The following is a 25100-nucleotide window of genomic DNA, read 5'->3' on the forward strand; positions in this document are numbered from 1 at the left end:
TCCGAAAAATACCGGTACAATTTTTCGTGGTCCCCTTTATTTAGAAAAGTATCGAAAAGTACCGAAAAGTATCGAAATAATTTTTGTACCGGTACCAAAACTATTTGCTTACATATTAGTATTTTATTTTTCTCAATTTTATTTTTATTTTTTCTTCATCCATTCATTGAGACACAATTATTTTTTTCTCTAGAGAGTGATGACACCAAAACACAGGAAGTGAACAATCTTTAAATAACAACATGTAAACAAATAAAAGATTTCGGTGTCAACTAGGGCTGTATTAGTATAGTACCGCGATACAAATTAATCATATTCGGTACTATACCGCCTCGGAAAATACCGGTACAATTTTTCGTGGTCCCCTTTATTTAGAAAAGTATCGAAAAGTACCGAAAAGTATCGAAATAATTTTTGTACCGGTACCAAAACTATTTGCTTACATATTAGAATTTTATTTTTCTCAATTTTATTTTTATTTTTTCTTCATCCATTCATTGAGACACAATTATTTTTTTCTCTAGTGAGTGATGACACTAAAACACAGGAAGTGAACAATCTTTAAATAACAACATGTAAACAAAAAAAAATGTAGGTGTCAACTAGGGCTGTATCAATATATTACCGCGATACTAATTAATCATATTCGGTACTATACCGCCTCTGAAAAATACCGGTACAATTTTTCGTGGTCCCCTTTATTTAGAAAGGTATCGAAAAGTACCGAAAAGTATCGAAATAATTTTTGTACCGGTACCAAAACTATTTGCTTACATATTAGTATTTTATTTTTCTCAATTTTATTTTTTCTTTTTTCTTCATCCATTCATTGAGACACAATTATTTTTTTTCTCTAGAGAGTGATGACACTAAAACACAGGAAGTGAACAATCTTTAAATAACAACATGTAAACAAAAAAAAATTTAGGTGTCAACTAGGGCTGTATCAGTATATTACCGCGATACTAATGAATCATATTCGGTACTATACCGCCTCTGAAAATACCGGTACAATTTTTCGTGGTCCCCTTTATTTAGAAAAGTATCGAAAAGTACCGAAAAGTATCGAAATAATTTTTGTACCGGTACCAAAACTATTTGCTTACATATTAGAATTTTATTTTTCTCAATTTTATTTTCATTTTTTCTTCATCCATTCATTGAGACACAATTATTTTTTTCTCTAGAGAGTGATGACACCAAAACACAGGAAGTGAACAATCTTTAAATAACAACATGTAAACAAAAAAAAATGTAGGTGTCAACTAGGGCTGTATCAGTATATTACCGCGATACTAATTAATCATATTCGGTACTATACCGCCTCTGAAAAATACCGGTGCAATTTTTCGTGGTCCCCTTTATTTAGAAAAGTATCGAAAAGTACCGAAAAGTATCGAAATAATTTTTGTACCGGTACCAAAACTATTTGCTTACATATTAGAATTTTATTTTAATCAATTTTATTTTTATTTTTTCTTCATCCATTCATTGAGACACAATTATTTTTTTCTCTAGAGAGTGATGACACTAAAACACAGGAAGTGAACAATCTTTAAATAACAAAATTAAAACAAAAAAAAATTTAGGTGTCAACTAGGGCTGTATCAGTATATTACCGCGATACTAATGAATCATATTCGGTACTATACCGCCTCTGAAAATACCGGTACAATTTTTCGTGGTCCCCTTTATTTAGAAAAGTATCGAAAAGTACCGAAAAGTATCGAAATAATTTTTGTACCGGTACCAAAACTATTTGCTTACATATTAGAATTTTATTTTAATCAATTTTATTTTTATTTTTTCTTCATCCATTCATTGAGACACAATTATTTTTTTCTCTAGAGAGTGATGACACTAAAACACAGGAAGTGAACAATCTTTAAATAACAACATGTAAACAAAAAAAAATGTAGGTGTCAACTAGGGCTGTATCAGTATATTACCGCGATACTAATTAATCATATTCGGTACTATACCGCCTCTGAAAAATACCGGTACAATTTTTCGTGGTCCCCTTTATTTAGAAAAGTATCGAAAAGTACCGAAAAGTATCGAAATAATTTTTGTACCGGTACCAAAACTTTGCGCACATATTAGTATTTTATTTTTCTCAATTTTATTTTTATTTTTTCTTCATCCATTCATTGAGACACAATAATTTTTTTTCTCTAGAGAGTGATGACACTAAAACACAGGAAGTGAACAATCTTTAAATGACAACATGTAAACAAAAAATTTTTTAGGTGTCAACTAGGACTGTATCAGTATATTACCGCGATACTAATTAATCATATTCGGTACTATACCGCCTCCGAAAAATACCGGTACAATTTTTCGTGGTCCCCTTTATTTAGAAAAGTATCGAAAAGTACCGAAAAGTATCGAAATAATTTTTGTACCGGTACCAAAACTATTTGCTTACATATTAGTATTTTATTTTCCTCAATTTTATTTTTATTTTTTCTTCATCCATTCATTGAGACACAATTATTTTTTTCTCTAGAGAGTGATGACACTAAAACACAGGAAGTGAACAATCTTTAAATAACAACATGTAAACAAATAAAAGATTTCGGTGTCAACTAGGGCTGTATTAGTATAGTACCGCGATACAAATTAATCATATTCGGTACTATACCGCCTCTGAAAATACCGGTACAATTTTTCGTGGTCCCCTTTATTTAGAAAAGTATCGAAAAGTACCGAAAAGTATCGAAATAATTTTTGTACCGGTACCAAAACTATTTGCTTACATATTAGAATTTTATTTTTCTCAATTTTATTTTTATTTTTTCTTCATCCATTCATTGAGACACAATTATTTTTTTCTCTAGAGAGTGATGACACTAAAACACAGGAAGTGAACAATCTTTAAATAACAACATGTAAACAAATAAAATATTTAGGTGTCAACTAGGGCTGTATTAGTATAGTACCGGGATACTAATTAATCATATTCGGTACTATACCGCCTCTGAAAATACCGGTACAATTTTTCGTGGTCCCCTTTATTTAGAAAAGTATCGAAAAGTACCGAAAAGTATCGAACATTTTTTTGTACCGGTACCAAAATATTGGTATCGGGACAACACTAGTGTCAACATTCAAAGAGCTTGATGTGAATGCGTTATCGGTAAAGGAAAGTATTACTGACCAGGGGTTTCGAACTTGCAGCCTTGCAACTTTGTGTAAGGTTTGCTTAATTTACACTTATATAGCCCAATTTAAAAACAGCCACTGACTCAAAGTACTGTACAAAAATAAAAATAAGTAAAGAATATTCTATATACAGCATAAAACACAGCTAAATAAACCAACCATTATAAATTAAATGAAATAAGGAAAATCTACAAAAATAATTAAAGCATATATCAATATAAACAAAAAAATTTCCAAAAATGTGTTCAGCATAGCTTGTGCAAAACGCCCCGTGCAAATAAGATCTAAAAGTCTCGAGAGATGTTAGATGTGTAAGTTTGATGCCTGAAACCTGGGTGATTTTGACGATAACATTCTTTTTCTATGACACCGTGATTGTTCCAAACATGACTTTAACCACAGCAAACACTAGGAGCGGGAAGAACTGTAAGGGGGAGCACAAAAGAGGAAGGACGAGATGTAAGATGTGTAAGTTCGACACCTGAAACCTGGGTGATTTGACGATTGAATGTGGCGAGCTTGAATCCCGCGAGACAAAAAACGCTAACTACAATCACACCTTTTAGTAAATAGTAACTTAAAGTACATTATCATCCTCCACTAGTAGTAGTAGTAGTAGTAGCCCTGGGTATGTGTTATCTACCCTTTGTATTTTAATTTGCTGTCTGATAGTTGTAGTATTATTTTTTTCTATGATTGTTAAAAAAAAATGTATAAGCCCAATATGACTCTACCAACAGCAAAAACTAGGAGCGGGAAGAACTGTAAGGGGGAGCGCAATAGAGGAAGGAATCATATCACGCATTCGATTAGGACACACCAGCATGAATAAGACATTGCACCTTATGAACAAACACCCAACAGCATTCCTCAACTTTCTCAGCCTTTTTTTGCCACTTGTGCCAGCTTTTTTTAAACATGTTGCAGGCATCAAACTCCAAATGAGCTAATATTTGCAAAAGATAAAAACGTTTTCCAGTTCGAATGTTAAGTATCTTGTCTTTGCAGTCTATTCAACAGAATATAGGTTGAAAAGGATTTGCCAAATCGTTGTATTCTGTTTTTATTCACCATTTACACAACGTGCCAACTTCACCGGTTTTGGGGTTTGTACAATGCTTACAGTGTAAACACTTTGTAGGACTCAACAAAAACAAACAAAAAACACCATAAACTATGCACTACTGCCATCTAACGTCTTGGACTTGCTACTGTCATCGCAACTTAATGTCATACTCAGAAATGTGACAATGTCGGGTTGCGGGTGCAGCAGCCTAAGCCGGGAAGCCCAGACTTCCCTCTCCCCAGCCACCTTGTCGAGCTCCTCCCGGGGGATCCCAAGGCGCTGCCAGGCCAGCCGGGAGACAAAGTCTTCCCAACGTGACCTGGGTCTTCCCCGTGGCCTCCTACCGGTCGGACATGCCTGAAACACCTCCCTAGGGAGGCGTTCAGGTGGCATCCTGACCAGATGCCCGAACCACCTCATCTGGCTCCTGTCGATGTGGAGGAGCAGCGGCTTTACTTTGAGCTCCCCCCGGATGGCAGAGCTTCTCACCCTATCTCTAAGGGAGAGCCCCGCCACCCGGCCGCTTGTACCCGTGATCTTGTCCTTTCGGTCATAACCCAAAGCTCATGACCATAGGTGAGGATGGGGAAAGTAGATCGACCGGTAAATTGAGAGCTTTGCCTTCCGGCTCAGCTCCTTCAACGGATCGATACAGCATCCGCACCACTGAAGACGTCGCACCGATCCGCCTGTCGATCTCACGATCCACTCTTCCCTCACTCGTGAACAAGACTCCGAGGTACTTGAACTCCTCTACTTGGGGAAAGATCTCCTCCGCATCCCAGAGATGGTGCTCCACCCTTTTCCGGGCGAGAACCATGGACTCTGACTTGGAGGTGCTGATTCTCATCCCAGTCGCTTCACACTGGGCTGCGAACCGATCCAGTGAGAGCTGAAGATCCTGGCCAGATGAAGCCATCAGGACCACATCATCTGCAAAAAGCAGAGACCTAATCCTGCAGCCACCAAACCGGATCCCTAGAAATTCTGTCCATGAAAGTTATGAACAGAATCGGTCGGCGCAGTCCAACCCTCACTGGAAACGTGTCCGACTTACTGCCGGCAATGCGGACCAAGCTCTGACACTGATCGTACAGGGAGTGGACCGCCACAATCAGTCAGTCCGATACCCCTTACTCTCTGAGCACTCCCCACAGGACCTCCCGAGGGACACGGTCGAATGCCTTCTCCAAGTCCACAAAGCACATGTAGACCGGTTGGGCAAACGCCCATGCACCCTCAAGGACCCTGCCGAGAGTATAAAGCTGGTCCACAGTTCCACGACCAGGCCGAAAACCACACTGTTCCTCCTGAATCCGAGGTTCGACTATCAGTACACCTGAATAGACCTTACCGGGAAGGCTGAGGAGAACAGTGCCCATCCCTAATTATAATGAAATAATTGTTCTGTCAGAATGTTTTTTAGTAAATGTGAATTTTAACCTCGAGGGTAACGCGATATCACAAATGCAACTTTTGTGATTATGAATCGGTAAAAAAAACAACCTAAACTGTAAAAGTCAAGTCAAAGGTTACTTCAGGTGTCTGGTTTGACGCGCCACGTTTAAGGGTTGGGTTTTGGGTTGGGCCAACACTCTACCGGCCCTTTTGGCAAAGCGGTTTTCATTACCGTCTGCGAATGTGGAAACAATCACCGACAGCTGATGGCGGAGAAGGCGGTGGCACGGAGCGAATACCAAGCGCATTCCCCCGTCATTTGTACAGCTGTTTGTGGGCCACAACGCCCTCACATTACTGCACCAGTAATAGCTCTTCCGCATTCCTGGGGGATTACCGCTGATCAGAGTGTGTCGATCATTCCCCCCAAAAATTATTGATTTATGAGCATACTTCCCAAATACGTGTTTCGATCAGTTAGTCAATACTATTTATAATACAATGCTAAAGTTGAACTGAATGTAAGAATAGTTTGAATGTTGGAATGGTTTAAATAGGTTGAAAAATGTGGGGATTGTGCAACTTGGAAAAACGGCCAATTCATTTCAATGGGAACTTCCTGGAAATTTGGGATTTTGGGGAAATGCGGAATTTTGGGAAAATGATTAAGAGCATGAATGTCCTGAATGAGCTGAATTGGTTGGTGTTAGAATTGCTTTAATCGGGCAAGAAATGTTGAAGTAGTAAATGGTATTAGGGAATTTTGGGAAAATCTGGAATTTTCCAGAATGGTGGAATGTGTTGAAGGTGGAAGGGTTTGAATGGGTTGAAGAATGTGGGAGTTGTTGATCTTTGAAAAATGGCTAATTCATTTTGAATAGGGAAAATGCCAAAAAAAAAAAGGAATTATGGGAAATCCGGGATTTTTTTTTTAGAATGGTTAAAGTACAGCACACAATTCCTGAACAGGGTGAATATTTTGGATTTGAAGTTGGATCAGTTTGAATCAGATGAAAAATTTGGGATTTTGAAGAATGTCCCATTGATTTCAATGGGAATTTCAGAAAAAATCGGGAATTTCGGGAAAAGCGGGAAATTTTTTCGAAAATGGTAAAAAACTTGAATGGTCTGAATGAGTTGAAATAGTTGGTGTTGAAATGTTTCAAATCGGTGGAGAAATGTCGAAGTAGTGACATGTTGAAATGAGAAATGGTATTCCTGGAATTTCGGGAAAATTGAATTTTTTCAGTTTAAAAAAAAAAAGTTTTTGTCCTGATTAAGAGGAATGTTTGGACTGTGGAACGGTTGAAATGCATTGAAAAATATGAAATAGGCCTTCGGAAAACCAGCAAATCTGGAAAATCCTGGAATTTTTTTTATCTTGAAAAAAGGGGAAGTTTGAATTTCCATAATAGTGGAATGTGTTGAAGGTGCAATGGTTTTAAAACTGTGGAAATTGTGGAAGTTTGGAATAAATGGCCAATTCATTTTGAATAGGGAAAATGCAAAAAAAAAAGAAGGAATTATAGGAAATCCGGGAAATCCGGGAATTTTTTTTTTAGAATTGTTGAAGTAGAGCACACAATTCCTGAACAGGCTGAATATTTTGAAATTGGAACAGTTTGAATCAGATGAAAAATGTGGGATTATTAAGAATGTCCCATTGATTTCAATGGGAATTTCAGAAAAAATCGGGAGTTTTGGGAAAAGCGGAATTTTTTTGAAAATGGTAAAAAAAAACTTGAATGGTCTGAATGAGTTGAAATAGTTGGTGTTTAAATTTTTCAAATCGGTGGAGAATAGTTGAAGTAGTAACATGTTGAAATGAGGAATGGTATTACGGAATTCCTGGAATTTCCGGAAAACGGGGGAATTTTTTCAGTTTAAAATTTTTTTTTTTTGTCCTGATTAAGAGGAATGTTTTGACGGTTGGAATGGTTGAAATGCAGTGAAAAATGTGAAAGGAGTAGTCGCCAGAAAAAAGGGTGGATATAGGGCTTTGTAAAACCAGGAATTCTGGAAAATCCTGGAATTTTTTTTAACTTGAAAAAAGGGGAAGTTTGAATTTCCAGAATGGTGGAATGTGTTGAAGGTAGAATGGTTTCAAAAATGTGGAAATGGTGTAAGTTTGAAAAAATGGTCAATTCATTTTGAATAGGGAAAATGCAAAAAAAAAAGAAGGAATTATGGGAAATCCGGGATTTTTTTTTTTTTTAGAATTGTTGAAGTAGAGCACACAATTCCTGAACAGGCTGAATATTTTGAAGTTGGAACAGTTTGAATCAGATGAAAAATGTGGGATTTTTAACAATGTCCCATTGACTTCAATGGGAATTTCAGAAAAAATCGGGAGTTTTGGGAAAAGTGGGAATTTTTTAGAAAATGGTAAAAAACTTGAATGGTCTGAATGAGTTGAAATAGTTGGTGTTTCAATTTTTCAAATCGGTGGGGAATAGTTGAAGTAGTAACATGTTGAAATGAGAAATGGTATTACGGAATTCCTGGAATTTCAGGAAAACAGGGAATTTTTCCAGTTCAAAAAACAACTTTGTTTTTTTTTTCTGATTAAGAGGAATGTTTTGACGGTGGAACAGTTGAAGTGCGTTGGAAAAATGTGGAAGGAAAAAAGGTTGGAAATAGGGCTTTGGAAAACCAGGAATCCTGGAAAATCCTGGAATTTTTTGGAACTTAAAAAAAGGGGAAGTTTGAATTTCCAGAATGGTGGAATGTGTTGAAGGTGGAATGGTTTGAAAAATGTGGAAACGGTGGAAGTTTGAAAAAATGGCCAATTCATTTTGAATAGGGAAAATGGGAAAAAAAAAAGGAATTATGGGAAATCCGGGATTTTTTTTTTTTAGAATTGTTGAAGTAGAGCACACAATTCCTGAACAGGCTGAATATTTTGAAGTTGGAAAAGTTTGAATCAGATGAAAAATGTGGGAATTGTGGAACTTTGAAGGATGTCCCATTGATTTCAATGAGAATTTTAGAAAAAATCGGGAATTTCGGAAAAAGCGGGAATTTTTTTGAAATTGGTAAAAAAAAATTGAATGGTCTGAATGAGTTGAAATAGTTGGTGTTGAAATTTTTCCAATCGGTGGAGAATGGTTGAAGTAGTAACATGTTGAAATGAGAAATGGTATTACGGAATTCCTGGAATTTCTGGGACACGGGGGAATTTTTTCAGTTTAAAATTTTTTTTTTTTTTCCTGATTAAAAGGAATGTTTTGACGGTGGAAACGGTTGAAATGCAGTGAAAAATGTGAAAGGAGTCACAAAAAAGGGTGAAAATAGGGCTTTGGAAAACCAGGAATTCTGGAAAATCCTGGAATTTTTTTTAACTTGAAAAAAGGGGAAGTTTGAATTTCCAGAATAATGTGTTGGAGGTGGAATGGTTTGAAAAATGTGGAAATGGTGGAAGTTTGAAAAAATGGCCAATTCATTCTGAATAGGGAAAATGCGGAAAAAAAAGGAATTGTGGGAAATCCGGGATTTTTTTTTTAAGAATTGTTGGAGTATAGCATACAATTCCTGAACAGGGTGTATATTTTGAGGTTGGAAAAGTTTGAATCAGATGAAAAATGTGGGGAATGTGGGATTTTTAAGAATGTCCCATTGATTTCAATGGGAATTTCAGAAAAATTGGGAGTTTTGGGAAAAGTGGGAATTTTTTAGAAAATAGTAAAAAACTTGGATGGTCTGAATTAGTTGGTGTTGAAATCGGTGGAGAATAGTTGAAGTAGTAACATGTTGAAATGAGAAATGGTATTATGGAATTCCTGGAATTTCGAGAAAACAGGGAATTTTTCCAGTTAAAAAAACAACTTAGTTGTTTTTTTTCCTGATTAAGAGGAACAGTTGAAATGCATTGAAAAATGTGAAAGGAGTAGTTGCCAGAAAAAAGGGTGGATGGAAATAGGGCTCCGGAAAACCAGGAATTCTGGAAAATCCTGGAATTTTTTTGAACTTGAAAAAAGAAGAAGTTTGAATTTACAGAATGGTGGAATGTGTTGAAGGTGGAATGGTTTGAAAAATGTGGAAATGGTAGAAGTTTGAAAAAAATGGCCAATTCATTTTGAATGGGAAAAATGTCCCGGAAAACCTGGAATTCTGGGAATTCTGGGAATTTGGGGAAAATTGTCAAGGGCTTTTAGGGCTGAACAGTTTGAAGTTGGAATGGAACTGTCATAGGATGCCACCTGTGCAACAAATCCAGTCGTGAAATGTCCTCGCTCCTAAACATTCCAAAGTCAACTGTCGGCTTTATTATAAGACAATGGAAGAGTTTAGGGAACAACAGCAACTCAGCCACCGGGTGAAAAATGCGGAAGGTAGAGTGCGGCAAAATCTGGAGAAGAAGAATAATAAGTTGAAGGATAAATAGCGAATAAATAGATGCATTTTGGTGTAGAAAAGGATGAAGTTGACCTCTCAGCTGCACGCAGGGCTTCATTTTGTCTGCTCGGCCATCCGTGGAAATGTTTTAAGTCCGGACTAGGGAGCGGCGCCAGCTTGCTGCTCAGACTATTGTCCAGTCTGTGACAAAGCCAGGCGTGTACTTACAGCTGTAAATCATGCACATGAGCACGCACTCTCCAGCTGTACGTGTCTGAATATGAATTTTAACACCCCAAGTGTTGCGTAGGGGCGAGGACGGGGTGTTTCACCGGGTCGGGTCGGGTGGTGGCATTCTTTGGGGGTCAGGTGTTGATGGTCTAATGGCGGGGAGCTCACGTGAACAATGTGCAAACAATCTGCGGTCGCCCCCCCGCTGAGCTGGCAGTTGCTTTTTGTCTGGGTTTTTTTTGTTTTTTTTAACTTCTTCTCGGGGGTCAGGGGATTGTTGGTGGCCAGCGTGTGTGTGTGTGTGTGTGTGTGTGTGTGTGTGTGTGTGTGTGTGTGTGTGTGTGGGCTGTTTGGACTCGGCCAATCCTGATGAGCTCCCCTGGACGGAAAGTGAGTGGAAGAACAATATTCTTGCACTAAAGTTCTATTTATTTATTGTATATTCATTTTCTTTTGCTTTTCTACACCAAAATTCAAATTTTTATTCAACTTATTGTGTGAATGCCTTGTAGCATTCACATATATGGTTTTCTACACAAAAATGTATCTAATTATTCAAGTTATTGTGTGAATGTTTTGTTTTTTTTACACCAAAATTCATCTATTTATTCAACTTATTATTCTGTGAATGCTTTGGTTTTCTACACCAAAATTCATCTTTTTATTCAACTTATTTTTCTGTGAATGCTTTGTTTTTCTACACCAAAATTCATCTATTTATTCAACTTATTATTGTGTGAATGCTTTGGTTTTCTACACCAAAATTCATCTATTTATTCAACTTATTATTCTGTGAATGCTTTGGTTTTCTACACCAAAATTAATCTGTTTATTCATTTCATTGTTCTGTGAATGCTTTGGTTTTCTACACCAAAATTCATCTATTTATTCAATTTATTATTCTGTGAATGCTTTGGTTTTCTACACCAAAATTCATCTATTTATTCAACTTATTATTGTGTGAATGCTTTGGTTTTCTACACCAAAATTCATCTATTTATTCAACTTATTATTCTGTGAATGCTTTGGTTTTCTACACCAAAATTCATCTGTTTATTCATTTCATTGTTCTGTGAATGCTTTGGTTTTCTACACCAAAATTCATCTATTTATTCAACTTATTATTGTGTGAATGCTTTGGTTTTCTACACCAAAATTCATCTATTTATTCAACTTATTATTCTGTGAATGCTTTGGTTTTCTACACCAAAATTCATCTATTTTTTAACTTATTATTGTATGAATTCCTTTGGTTTTCTACACAAAAATGCGTCTATTTATTCAACTTATTATTGTGTGAAGGTTTTGGTTTTCTACACCAAAATTCATCTATTTTTTAACTTATTATTGTATGAATTCCTTTGGTTGTCTACCCAAAAATTCATCTATTTATTCAACTTATTATGTGAAGGTTTTGGTTTTCTACACCAAAATTCATCTATTTATTTAACTTATTATTGTGTGAATTCCTTTGGTTTTCTACACCAATATTCATCTATTTATTGAACTTATTGTGTGAATGCTTTGGTTTTCTACACCAAAATTCATCTATTTATTTAACTTATTATTGTAGGAATTCCTTTGGTTTTCTACACCAAAATTCATCTATTTATTCAACTTATTGTGTGAATGCTTTGGTTTTCTACACAAATTCATCTATTTATTGAACTTATTATTCTGTGAATGCTTTTGTTTTCTACACCAAAATTTATCTTTTTATTCAACTTATTATTGTGTGAATGCTTTGGTTTTCTACACCAAAATTCCTCTATTAATTCAACTTATTGTGTGAATGCTTTGGTTTTCTACACCAAAATTCATCTACTTATTCAACTTATTATTCTGTGAATGCTTTTGTTTTCTACACCAAAATTCATCTATTAATTCAACTTATTATTGTGTGAATTCCTTTGGTTTTCTACACCAAAATTCATCTACTTATTCAACTTATTATTCTGTGAATGCTTTTGTTTTCTACACCAAAATTCATCTATTAATTCAACTTATTATTGTGTGAATTCCTTTGGTTTTCTACACCAAAATTCATCTATTCCTTTGGTTTTCTACACAAATTCATCTATTTATTCAACTTATTATTCTGTGAATGCTTTTGTTTTCTACACCAAAATGTATCGTTTTATTCAACTTATTATTGTGTGAATGCTTTGGTTTTCTACACCAAAATTCATGTATTTATTCAACTTATTGTGTGAATGCTTTGGTTTTCTACACCAAAATTCATCTAACATGGGTTTTGATGTATTTATTATTTTTGTCTTTGCAGATGACAGACATCAGACATCACTGACCAAGGCGGGCATCCTATCCACACAATTGACTCACTCCTCTGTTAGAGAAAGGTCAGCTCTCTATCTGTCAAGAGCGGCATCCATTGACTCCATTGGAGGTTCAACACAACCGGTAAGTTCCTGAAATGCCTCGCATTCCTCAACACGCTCTGGGCCCTATAGGGCTTCAATAGGACAGGGCCACCGTTATCTGTCAAAGGGAGCTGGACGGCAAATTAGAGGTTAACTTTTGAGAAGTTAACATTTTTCTAAAACAGATTCATTACAAAAAGATGGAAGTGGAAGTGCGTATTTTTCTTTAAATTATGAAAGTTGAGGATATTTGTGGCCCTAAACAAAAATGCAGTTCAATCACGTTTATAATTAGATATTAAAAAATAATGTACAAACCCCAAAACCAGTGAAGTTGGCAAATGGTAAATAAAAACAGATCCTGCTCACTAAACTTTGTGGATATTATAAAAAACGTCTATGCGCCAAAAAAAATTCTAATTATTCATCTAAAAAATGTGCAGCATTTACTTATATGACCCAATGCAAACAACCTTCCCTAGTCATGGTGCAACAACAACAACAAAAAAAGAGTAATGGTCGCACGTAACACAACCTGCTCACTGAACTTTGTGGATATTATAAAAAAAATGTCCATGCACCAAAAAAAAAATTCTAATTATTCATCTAAAAAATTTGAAGCATTTACTTATATGACCCAATGCAAACAACCTTCCCTAGTCATGGTGCAACAACAACAACAAAAAAAAAGAGTCGCGGTCGTACGTAACACAACGTGCTCACTGAACTTTGTGGATATTATATAAAAACGTCTATGCGCCAAAAAAAAAAAAGTAATTATTCATCTAAAAAAATTTGCAGCATTCACTTATATGACCCAATGCAAACAACCTTCCCTAGTCATGGTGCAAAAAAAAAAAAAAGTCATGGTCGCATGTAACACAACCTGCTCACTGAACTTTGTGGATATTATGAAAAAAAACGTCCATGCGCCAAAAAAAAAAAGTAATTATTCATCTAAAAAATTTGCAGCATTTACTTATATGACCCAATGCAAACAACCTTCTCTAGTCATGGAGCAACAACAACAACAAAAAAAGAGTCATGATCGCACGTAACACAACCTGCTCACTGAACTTTGTGGATATTATAAAAAAAAACGTCCATGCGCCAAAATTTTTTTCTAATTATTCATCTAAAAAATTTGCAGCAAATTACTTATATGACCCAATGCAAACAACCTTCCCTAGTCATGGTGCAACAACAACAACAAAAAAAGAGTCATGATCGCACGTAACACAACCTGCTCACTGAACTTTGTGGATATTATAAAAAAACGTCCATGCGCCAAAAAAAAATTCTAATTATTCATCTAAAAAATTTGCAGCATTCACTTATATGACCCAATGCAAACAACCTTCCCTAGTCATGGTGCAAAAAAAAGAAGAAAAAAAGAGTCATGGTCGCACGTAACACAACCTGCTCACTGAACTTTGTGGATATTATAAAAAAAACGTCCATGCGCCAAAATTAAAATCTAATTATTCATCTAAAAAATTTGCAGCATTTACTTATATGACCCAATGCAAACAACCTTCCCTATTCATGGTACAACAACAACAAAAAAGAGTCATGGTCGCACGTAACACAACCTGCTCACTGAACTTTGTGGATATTATAAACCACGTCCATGCGTCAAAAAAAATTTCAAATTATTCATCTAAAAAAATTGCAGCATTTACTTATATGACCCAATGCAAACAACCTTCCCTAGTCATGGTGCAAAAAAAAAAAAAAAGAGTCATGGTTGCACGTAACACAACCTGCTCACTGAACTTTGGATATTATAAATTATACCCATTTAAATCCATTACAAAGCATGCCGTGCCAGCAACCCGAGGGTTCCAGGTTCGATCCCCGCTTCTGCCATCCTAGTCACAGCTGTTGTGTCCTTGGGCAAGACACTTTACCCACTTTCTCCCAGTGCCACCCACACTGGTTTAAAAATGTAACTTAGATATCGGGTTTCACTACGTTAACGCTTTGAGTCACTAGAGAAAAGCGCTATATAAATAATAAATAAATGATAAATGGGTTATACTTGTATAGCGCTTTTCTACCTTCAAGGTACTCAAAGCGCTTTGACAGTATTTCCACATTTACCCATTCACACACACATTCACACACTGATGGCGGGAGCTGCCATGCAAGGCGCTAACCAGCAGCCATCAGAGGCAAAGGGTGAAGTGTCTTGCCCAAGGACACAACGGACGTGACTAGGAAGGTAGAAGGTGGGAATTGAACCCCAGTAACCAGCAACACTCCGATTGCTGGCACAGCCACTCTACCAATTCACTTCTTCACTTCACAACTTCTGTGCAGGACTTTGGCAAACTTTTTTTTTAAAAATGTGCTATATAATAAATAAAGTGGATTGGATTGGGTATAGGGGGATTATGCCAGGGACCGGCCCAGGATCGAAGCTAACCCAGTTGTCACTTTTCTGGTCCTGAACAGGGACCGACTGGTACTTCAGGTGCGAGGATTCAAGGACCAAGGACTAAAAGCAACAAGGTAATTGACTCTTTATTTACAATCTGTGTTTGTGTGCAGTGTAACTCACTCTTTGCTTGCCTGACATGCAACTTCACATATAGCATCATGCGCAGACTGATATGAAATATGACAATTATAAATATTATTATGCTTACATTTTTACAAATAATGTCCCGCTTTGACGTAACATGCGACTAGAGAAAACTCATTCCTCAATTCAATTCATTAATTTCACATTTGAAGTCGAATCGCTGACATTAAATGAACTTTTGCGGGGTATTCGAATTTTTCAGGTCCCACCTGTAGATCCATAGCGCTATACAAGCTGTACACGGACTACTCTAAAGCAGTGTTTTTCAACATTTTTTGCGTTGAAAAATTCCGGAGGCACACCACCAGCAGAAATCATTAAAAAAAACGAAACTCTGTTGACAGTAAAAAGTCGTTGTCGCAATTTTTGGACATGACTTTAAACCATAACTAAGCATGCATCACTATAGCTCTTGTCTCAAAGTAGGTGTAGAGTCACCACCTGTCACATCACGCCGTGACTTATTTGGAGTTTTTTGCTGTTTTCCTGTGTGTAGTGTTTTAGTTCTTGTCTTGCGCTCCTATTTTGGTGACTTTTTCTCTTTTTTTGGTATTTTCCTGTAGCAGTTTCATGTCTTCCTTTGAGCGATATTTCCCGCATCTACTTTGTTTTAGCAATCAAGAATATTTCAGTTGTTTTTATCCTTCTTCGAGGGGACATTGTTGATTGTCACGTCATGTTCGGATGTACATTGTGGACGCCGTCTTTGCTCCACAGTAAGTCTTTGCTGTCGTCCAGCATTCTGTTTTTGTTTACTTTGTAGCCAGTTCTGCATAGCCTTCCCTAAGCTTCAATGCCTTTTCTTAAGGGCACTCACCTTTTGTTTATTTTTTATTTAAGCATTAGACGTCTTTTTACCTGCACCCTGCCTCCCGCTGTTTCCGACATCTACAAAGAAATTAGCTACCGGCTGCCACCTACTGATACGGAAGAGTATTACACGGCTACTCTGCCGAGCTCTAGATAGCACAACAACAACACATCATTTGCAGACTATAATTACTGGTTTGCAAAAAAATATTTTTACCTCAAATAGGTGAAATTAGATAATCTCCCACGGCACACCAGACAGTATCTCACGGTACACTTTGAAAAACACTGCTCTAAAGTATATCCAAGCCTCATTTCAATAGTCCTGTCTCTTGAAAATGAAAAATGGATTGATTGATTGTGATTGAGTGCTTTCATTTGATTTAAAAATATTCCGGACAAAACAGCACTACTAAAACAAACCAAAAGAGAGACACAAAAAAAAGCTCAACCCTTATAAAAATGAAAAATAATGGCAGTAATTCTACATCGATAGTTTCGCAACAATACGACATGCTGACAATAGTGTTGTCCCGATACCAAAATTATTTAGATACTTTTCTAAATAAAGGGGACCACAAAAAATTGCATTATTGGCTTTATTTTAGCAAAAAATATTAGGGTACATGAAACATGTGTTTATTATTGCAATTTTGTATTTAAATAAAATAGTGAACATACTAGACAACTTGTCTTTTAGTAGTAAGTAAACAAACAAAGACTCCTAATTAGTCTGCTGACATATGCAGTAACATATTGTGTCATTTATCTACCTATTATTTTGTCAAAATCATAAAGGACAAGTGGTAGAAAATGAATTATTCATCTACTTGTTCATTTACTGTTAATATCTGCTTACTTTCTCTTTTAACATGTTCTATCTACACTTTTGTTAAAATTTAATAATCACTTATTCTTCTCTTCTTTGATACTTTACATTAGTTTTGGATGATACCACACATTTAGGCATCAATCCGATACCAAGTCGTTACAGGATCATACATTGGTCATATTCAAAGTCCTCATGTGTACAGGGACGTTTTTACTGACCTAATAAACATGATATACATTTAAAAAAAACGAAAGAAGATGTTGTGATGGCAAAAAATATCGACGTAATCATAGAAGTATCGACTAGATACGATCCTGTACTTGGTATCATTACAGTGGATGTCAGGTGTAGATCCACCAATGGCGTTTGTTTACATTTTGATGTCGGTGAGCCTGTTGAGCTATTCCTCGTCCTTCAGGGATGACACTTGTAAGAAACATACTTTATTTGTCGCCATGGAGGCGAGGATTAGTGATTTAGAAGTAGCTGCAAACCGACTGGGGCCGGACTTTAGCCGCTAGCTAGCTAGCCATGTCTTAAAGCACCGCTTCCCGAGGGCGTTTCAGTGTTATAACTTCACCTTTATCGTCAGTTTTTACGCCAAAATGCATCCGTTCTGCCTTTTATGTCTACACACTGTGTCTGCTTGTAAGTACTCTGTGCGTGTGCGCTGCCGAACATGCTCCTCTGCTCGTAAAACCAGCAATGACAGCAATGATACTAATTCATTAGTATCGCGGTGCTATACTAATACCGGTATACCGTACAACCCTGGTTGACAAAATAACTTTTGTGAATAGAGCAAAAAGACAGAGCACTTTTGAATACACCCATGATCAACTAACAGCTGTGTGTAGTTTTTTTTTCTTAACCTTGGTGTGGCAGAGGATGGTTTGCAGTGAAAAACATCAAGTGAGCTTAGAAAAAGGTAATGTATAGATTCACATATAAATGCATGCCATCCAAACATATGCATGTCGTTTAAGTTTGGTCCTACTGACTGATTACTGACATTGTTGCATGTTCTGTTGTGTTTCTCATTCAAAGATGGCTGAGGCAGCCAGGAAAGTCACAGTTTCGCAATCATCTCATGATGACGATGACCTGCCTCTCCCACCACCTCCCCCTCCTGTGCCAGCCAGGCCCCTTGACTATGAAGGGCCCTCGGCATTAAATAGCCTCCCCTTACCGCCACCTAGGGAAACCTTCTCCACATACTACCAGCAAAGGCAGAAGACGGAACTGAAGAGGATCTTCAAACACATCCACCCGGACATCCTGGGAGATCTGGGTGATGGTGTGGACGATGAGATCATGAAGGCGGTGCAGCTAGAAGACACTGACGCAGCGGATGCAGCTAATCAGTGTGAAGTGCAATCAATGAGGTGGATCTTTGAAAACTGGAACCTGGATAGTATTGGGGATCCTCACGCGACCAAGAAGTTGCTGGATGAGGAGGACATAACAGGCGGAAATGTCCGAGGGACCTCCTCCATGTTTGAGCACAGCGATAGAGGACAGCAGAAACGTGCAGAAAGGCAGAACTCTGTCCGGGGGGATGTAAGAACATCCACCTGGTTGTTTGAAACCCAGCCCTTAGATTCCCTTCGTAGAACAGAAGACGGAGAGCTTGTTGAAGCCGTGCTGAAAGAGGCCATCCAGCCGGGAGATGTTTGCGGGACTCGGCTGCTCTTTGAGACTAAACCACTCAGTGACTTGGGACGCTGCAACTCAATAGAGGACCAGAATTTCTTGAAACTGAAGTCTGAGCTCCAGGAACAAAAAGGAGATGTCCAGAAGACTGTGAAACTCTTCCAGGCAGAACCTCGCTGTGCCATCAGGGACAAAAGTGGCAATATCCATTCAATCAAATCCATCTGCAGGGAGGAGATCAGAAACGGCAACACGAGCTCGACCCGTTGGTTATTTGAAACTCAGCCTTTGGACCTGATTAGTAAGGGAACCGATGGAGTGAAAATAATTCGGGGTATTTCCCTGGAGGAGGGGCACAGAGGTGGAACGGACAGAAAAAGGTGGATGTTTGAAACTCAGTCCTTCGACGCCATAGAAGAAGTTGTCGTGGACAAGTTTGAGGGATCAATAGCTGAGTGCACGGGAGAAGTGGATGTCACCAACAAGACGAAGCTCTTTGAGATGCAACCGTTGGCAACACTAAGAGGAAATGCAGAGGAAAAGAGTTTGGAAAGGGAAAATATCATTGGGGGAGATGTAAAGACCTCCCTGTGGCTGTTTGAAACCCAACCAATGGAGACTCTGAATGATAGCTACGAAGTTGGCTGTTTGGAAAAAGTTACCCTTTCAGCCGATGAAAAGGGAGCGGTAAAAGACAAAAAGATCATATTTGAGAGCGGCAGCGCCGGAAAGAGCATCTCAGTCAAAGAACAAGAGATTGAAAAGGGTGATGTTCGAGGTTTCAAGCAACTTTTTGAAACAATCCCATTGAGTAGAATCGCTCCTTCTGATGAGAACTGTGACAAAGAAAATGTCACACCAGAAAATGCCATGCAGGAAGATGCTCCTTTGTATGCCATAAAAGACAGCTCTGGAAACTTCTACAAGATAACAACTGTCAACCGTGAGGAATTCATCAAGGGCAAGGTTCAGAACTACAAGTGGATGTTTGAGACCAAGCTTTTGAATGAGCTCACAGAAGGAAAGGAAAATGTTGAGGTAATCAAAGGCATCACAAGAGAGGAGGACACAATGGGGGATGTCAAGTTGGCAAAGTGGCTTTTTGAAACCCAGACAATAGATGGGATTCATTCCAAGTTCAACCAGACGGAGCCAAGTCGCTCTCTTGAAACGGAGCCCCGGAAAGGCAATGTCAAGACATGCAAATGGCTTTTTGAGACACGACCAATGGACATCCTGTACGACAAATCAGAAAAAGTTAAGGACACAGAGGCCATCGACAACCCCAGTGTCAAGTCCATTACATGGCTTTTTGAATCCCAGCCATTAGACACCATCAAAGAGGATGGCGAGTACAATCTGAAGCTCTGTGACACCATACAGAATTCAGTCAAATCTGAGGCGGGTGGTCAAACAGTCAAACATCTGATTGAGACAGAGACCCTGGACAAAATTGGAAATGGCACATACTCAGACCAAGATGTAAGATGTGTCAGTCAAGTTAACGTTCAATCAGGAGATGTCTCGAGAGTCAAAGAACTTTTTGAATCCCGGTCCCTTGATGAAATCGGATCAGAGATGGCATGCGATGAACAAAATGATGATAACATCCAAAAGGGATCAGTACATAAATTTACATGGTTGTTTGAGAACTGTCCCATGAACACGTTCAATAAGGACAATGATGATGCAAACATCCAGAGAGTAATTGAAGATGTGAGTGGGGACGTGAAGAACAAGAAGTTTATATTTGAAACCTCCTCACTGGATAAAATCCACGACCAACCTCTTGAACAAAAATCAATCGGTGTGGAAGAGCCTATGGGGGATATTGACGTGAAGTCTAGCACCATGATGTTCGAGTCCCTGCCACTGTATGCCATTAGGGACAAAGAGGGAGAGTTTCATGAGGTGACGACTGTGCAAAAAGAGGAGATATTGAGCGGTGATGTAAGAGGAGCCAGATGGATGTTTGAGACTAAGCCCCTTGAGTCTATCAAAGCAGAGAATGAAGTTTATGTGATCAGAGCTGTCACTCAAGAGGATGTCGAGAAGGGAGATGTCAAATCAGCCAGATGGAAATTTGAAACACAACCACTGGACTCCCTTACCTGTCGAGAGGAACCTTCTGTCAAGGTCATTGACGACTTTGGGAGCTGTAATGTGCAGCTCAATAAAAAGATATTTGAATCTGAGGAATCCAACAAGTTTGTAAGGATGGTTAGTGTCACCGACATTCAGCGTGGAGATGTCAGGACCTCCACCTGGCTCTTCGAGAATCAAAACGTCGACACGCTAAGGGGTGAACATCAAGAGCAAGGTCCAGTCAAAACGGTCTACAGAGAAGACAGCCAGAAAGGAGATGTGAAACGCTGTACTTGGATGTTTGAATCACAGCCACTGGACAAAATCAAGCAGCAAGAAGAAACTTCATTCCAAGGTACTGAGGAGACGATACCAAAAGCTGATGTGAAGTGCACGACCTGGCTCTTTGAGACAACCCCACTGGACAAGATCACCTCCAGTAGTGTCACTGACACAGTGGTATACTTAAGTGAACTGCATTTAATTCACTCAGGTGGTATCATAGTTGAAGCAAATGAAGGTCGAAACGTTACCATGGCGAAATTCCAACTCGGAAACACAAATGAAGTCCAAATTCAGAAGGAGGAGGTTGTTGAGGGCAACCTTAGAAACATCATGCTACAGCTCCTACTCAAACCAACCAACCCACAGGTTACTCTTCTCAAAGAAGCGGAGAAAGGACAAGTGACTTCCACCAAAGTTGAACTTCCAGTCTATCATTCATCTACAACTATTACCCTTGAGCGAGATCAAATAATACAGGACATAGTTCAGATGATCGACGAAATGCTTGTTCACGATAAAAACTTCAAGAAAGGGATCCTCATGCAAGAGACTGCTGGGGGACAAGCGGAGATGTCTGTCTATTTACTCAGCAGCCACAGTGAAGCTAAAGCTCAAAGTCCTGCTATTGAAAGAGGAGATGTGAAGTCGACTATTGGAAATTTGTTAGCCACTGCCAACAGTCAAAAAACAGCAGCGTCATGCAGAATTGACGAAAACGAAAAGGGGAATGTCAACCTGTACAAAAGTTGCATTGAGAAAGGAGATCTGCACTACCTGAAAAGTCTTCATTCTGCGGTATCAGAAGATGAAACGGATTGTAATACTCTTAGCAAGGAGCAAACTGAAATCGTACAGGGCGATGTGAGGGAAGCTAAGAGGAGTCTATGTCAGCAAAAGGAGCTGGTGGAGCGAACTATTTCTGATGTCCTACCAGGCGATGTGAAGAACACCAAAAAGGTATTCATATCAGAGTGTGCCTTCAATGCTGAAAACTCTGTTCCTAAGGATGAAATCATTCCTGGCGACGTTTCAACAGCCAAACAACAACTTGCCGCAAAGCAAGAAATCGTAGTCGAGAAAGAGAACATTGTGGCGGGAGATGTCAAGGCAACAATGCAGTCTTTAGAACGTGCAAAGCAACAAAGCATGTGCGTAGAGCGGGAGGTATTTACACCCGGAACTATTTATGATATGGACTTGTCAAGTAAATGCCCTGAAGCAGATGAAGCCCAAGTCCAAAAAGAGATGATCATATGTGGGGATGTGAAAGCGGCTAAAAAGTCCCTGGAACTGGCCAAGCAGCAAAGCATGCATCTGGAGCGGGAAGTCATTGTTCCTGGAAAAATATACAATCTGGAAGTCTCTGCACAAAAAGAAAGGTCGTCAGTGGTTACGCAATCGTCTTCCTCCAGGAGTCAACAAGTCAAGACTTATTCAAAGGTTAGTGATACTATGAAAGATTTGGAAAATTGTTCCTTAGAGGCTTGCCAACAGGGAGATGTATCTCATTTTAGTGCAGTTATAGTCAGTAATAATGTACCTTTTGTAAGCTATGAATGCAATGGTCTAATAACAGGACACGATGAGACAGAAGATGTTATTAAAGGAGATATAAAGGCAGCAATTAGATCTCTGCAAAGTGCTGCAACCGAGCAGAGGCTCCCAGATAAAGAAGACATTGTAGGCGGTAATGTTCACCTAGCGCTGCAATCGCTTGAGAGGTCTAGTGTAAATGTCTCCAAGGGAGACTTTAAATCTGCAATGCTATACAGGAAGTCAGAAAGAGCTTGTTCAGAGAGGGGTGTTGTGGTGTCTGTGCCTCCATCTGACACAACATTGTCTCCTTCAATTTCAGTAACCTGTCAAGGGAAACCATCCATCACAGCACGGAAACCCACATGCTACCCAGTAGAAAACAAAGGCTCTAGAAGGTCCAGTTCTGAGGTTGAGGCTCCACTCCTGCAAAAGACACCACAGGACCTGAAGCCGGCATTGCCACCAAAGCCACACTTGACTAAACCTGTGTTTGTAGACGATGTGAACGTGACGCCAGCAAAGAAAAACACTGCAGGGACTCATCCTGATGCAAAGCAATGCACACAACTTCCCACTAATCGGTTAATTGAGAGCGCAGGGGCCACAACTGCGCATAAACCCGACTACCAAGTGACAAAGTCAAACACACCTGAATTGGAGATGGAGAGAAATGTCATCCAGAGAATTAATGCAGCAGAGGAGATACAAAAGTGCATGAAGGATTATGACGACAATGCAAAGCATGAAATGAACATGAGCTTGCAGGCTGCTTTAAAGAACTTTGAAAGAACGGGGAGTGAGACCCTGAATAAAAAAGCAGAGTTCTTACCCACAAAGATTGTTAAAAACGACATGGTTGAATTGGGGAAACAGACCTCAAAGACAGCCCCAGCTCAAAACTGCAGACCAATGCTCTCACAGGGTGAAAATGAAAATAAAGTTGTTTTGAGAGAGAAGAAAGGTAAAGAGACGGAGGTTGAGCGACGACAGAGGCTCTCTGTGCACAAGGATGAGATCATGAAGGGCAACGTAAAGGCAGCCATGGAAATCTTTGAGAATATCAGGAAACGAGAGGAACTCAAGGGAATCTTATCTCAGGTGCAGGAGATTGAAGGAGCAACCAGCAATGCGGACGACAGCTCTTTGAAGACAGTTTGTGATAGTGTCCCCGCTTGGGTGGCATCACCAAATAAAAATTCAAAGCAAAGCAAACAACTGGAAAAGAAAGTTGAAACTGAGACACGGGATGATGATCTAGAAAGTATTTCTTCGGTCGAAACTGCGTACGAGGATTTGGAAAAAGCAAGTAAAGAGATATTAAATCTGAAGGAGCAGACTTTGGCGAAACTCCTTGACATCGAAGAGGCGATCAAAAAGGCTCTCTACTCGGTCTCTAACCTGAAATCGGAGTCAGACATTGCTGGGTTGTCAGGACTGTTTGATGAGTCTTTAATAGCGGAGCAACATATTCAACCTGCCAACAAGGTCAGGAAAATCAGCATTGCGTCAACCAGGGCTAAATCAGGTCAAGGCAAAGAAACGACAAACCCACGCAGCAACTCAAGTCTTCCAAAGAAAGAAGGGTCTGGACAAGTCAACAACAGGCTCATTAGACAGTCCTCTTCCCCGTCGTCCCCGTCATTTATCTCCATTCATTCCGCTGCCAGAAGGCCTGCTGAACAACAGAAGCCCACTATGTCCACATTTAAACCAGCACTGGAGGAAAAAGGTCAAAGTTGCGAAGGCCATTCGGCCCATGAGTCTGGTAACAGCCCAGCAAAGCATAAGGTTAGCATGCTTGAGGTGCAAACAGTTCCCAAGGAACCTGCAGGAATCATCGGGACAAAGACTGTCAGTGAAACCTACGAAGAGACCGATGGCTTTGGAAACGTTTTTGTATCCTCTGTGAAGTCTACATTTGTTACCAAACAGTCTGACAGTATGCCAGCTGCCCTGTTTGAGGTGGTCGGGAGCCCAACCAGATACGAAGTCATGACATCCCCATTAGTGCAAAGATCTAGTTTCCCCCCTAAGGACGAGAAGCTGAGTAAGACGGACAAGAAAGGGAAAGTGTTTGTAGCGTTTAGCCAACCCAACAAAGGACACTGAACAAACCTGCTCCTTAGCGGTCTTTAGGGGACTACGTACTGCATTTGTGTTATCAAGTTTTGTTCATTATAAAATCTGATGTCATGTAGTGATGGATATGTTCAATTTTTATTTAAAAAAAAATTTGTCTTATGGATTTTATACTGTACTTATATTATATAGAATGTACAATTATTTTAAATGAAACAAAATAGCTGTAAGGTGTTGTGTAAATTGTTTAATAAATTACAATGTTAGAAAGAAAGTGTGTTCTTAATGTGTTCTATGGTATTTCATTTATGAATGGGTATTCAAAGAACTTTAAAAACAAATCTTAATTATAATATTGCTGATTCATAGGGAATGGATTTACTAGTTTCTGCAAAAAAGTTTAGTTTTTTCTGCAGACTAAGGGCAGAAAACTAGACCAAATGACTTGCACTACCAGCTGCTCCGCTTGTGGCTGCAAAATAGTGAAAGGTAAAGACTTTTCATTTGCAAAGGGTGAGGCTTGCCTCCTACAGGGGGCGCCAAAGGATTACAATGGAGACGCAGCAGTTCAAGAAAATGTAAATCAACATATTGATCCATCCATCCATCCATCTTCCGCTTATCCGAGGTCGGGTCGCGGGGGCAGCCACTTTGCCC

General features: G+C 38.8%; 1 protein-coding gene across 3 annotated transcripts in view; it reads left to right on the top strand.

Moving 5' to 3' along the window:
- xirp1 (xin actin binding repeat containing 1) overlaps window positions 1-24704 on the top strand; it is a 34815-nt gene extending 10111 nt beyond the window's left edge. For 2 of the 3 annotated variants that reach the window (XM_062070298.1, XM_062070299.1), the window contains 3 exons: window positions 12480-12616; window positions 15034-15090; window positions 17853-24704. In XM_062070298.1, the coding sequence (XP_061926282.1) occupies window positions 12480-12616; window positions 15034-15090; window positions 17853-24473 (6815 nt within the window). In that variant the 3' untranslated portion in view covers window positions 24474-24704. Of the gene's footprint in view, window positions 1-12479; window positions 12617-15033; window positions 15091-17662; window positions 17734-17852 lie in introns of all 3 variants that reach the window. The other variant, XM_062070300.1, reaches the window with a different exon arrangement.
- The last annotated feature ends 396 nt before the right edge of the window (window positions 24705-25100 follow it).

The sequence above is a fragment of the Entelurus aequoreus genome, linkage group LG14 (genome assembly GCF_033978785.1).
Source record: "Entelurus aequoreus isolate RoL-2023_Sb linkage group LG14, RoL_Eaeq_v1.1, whole genome shotgun sequence".
NCBI lineage: Eukaryota > Metazoa > Chordata > Actinopteri > Syngnathiformes > Syngnathidae > Entelurus > Entelurus aequoreus.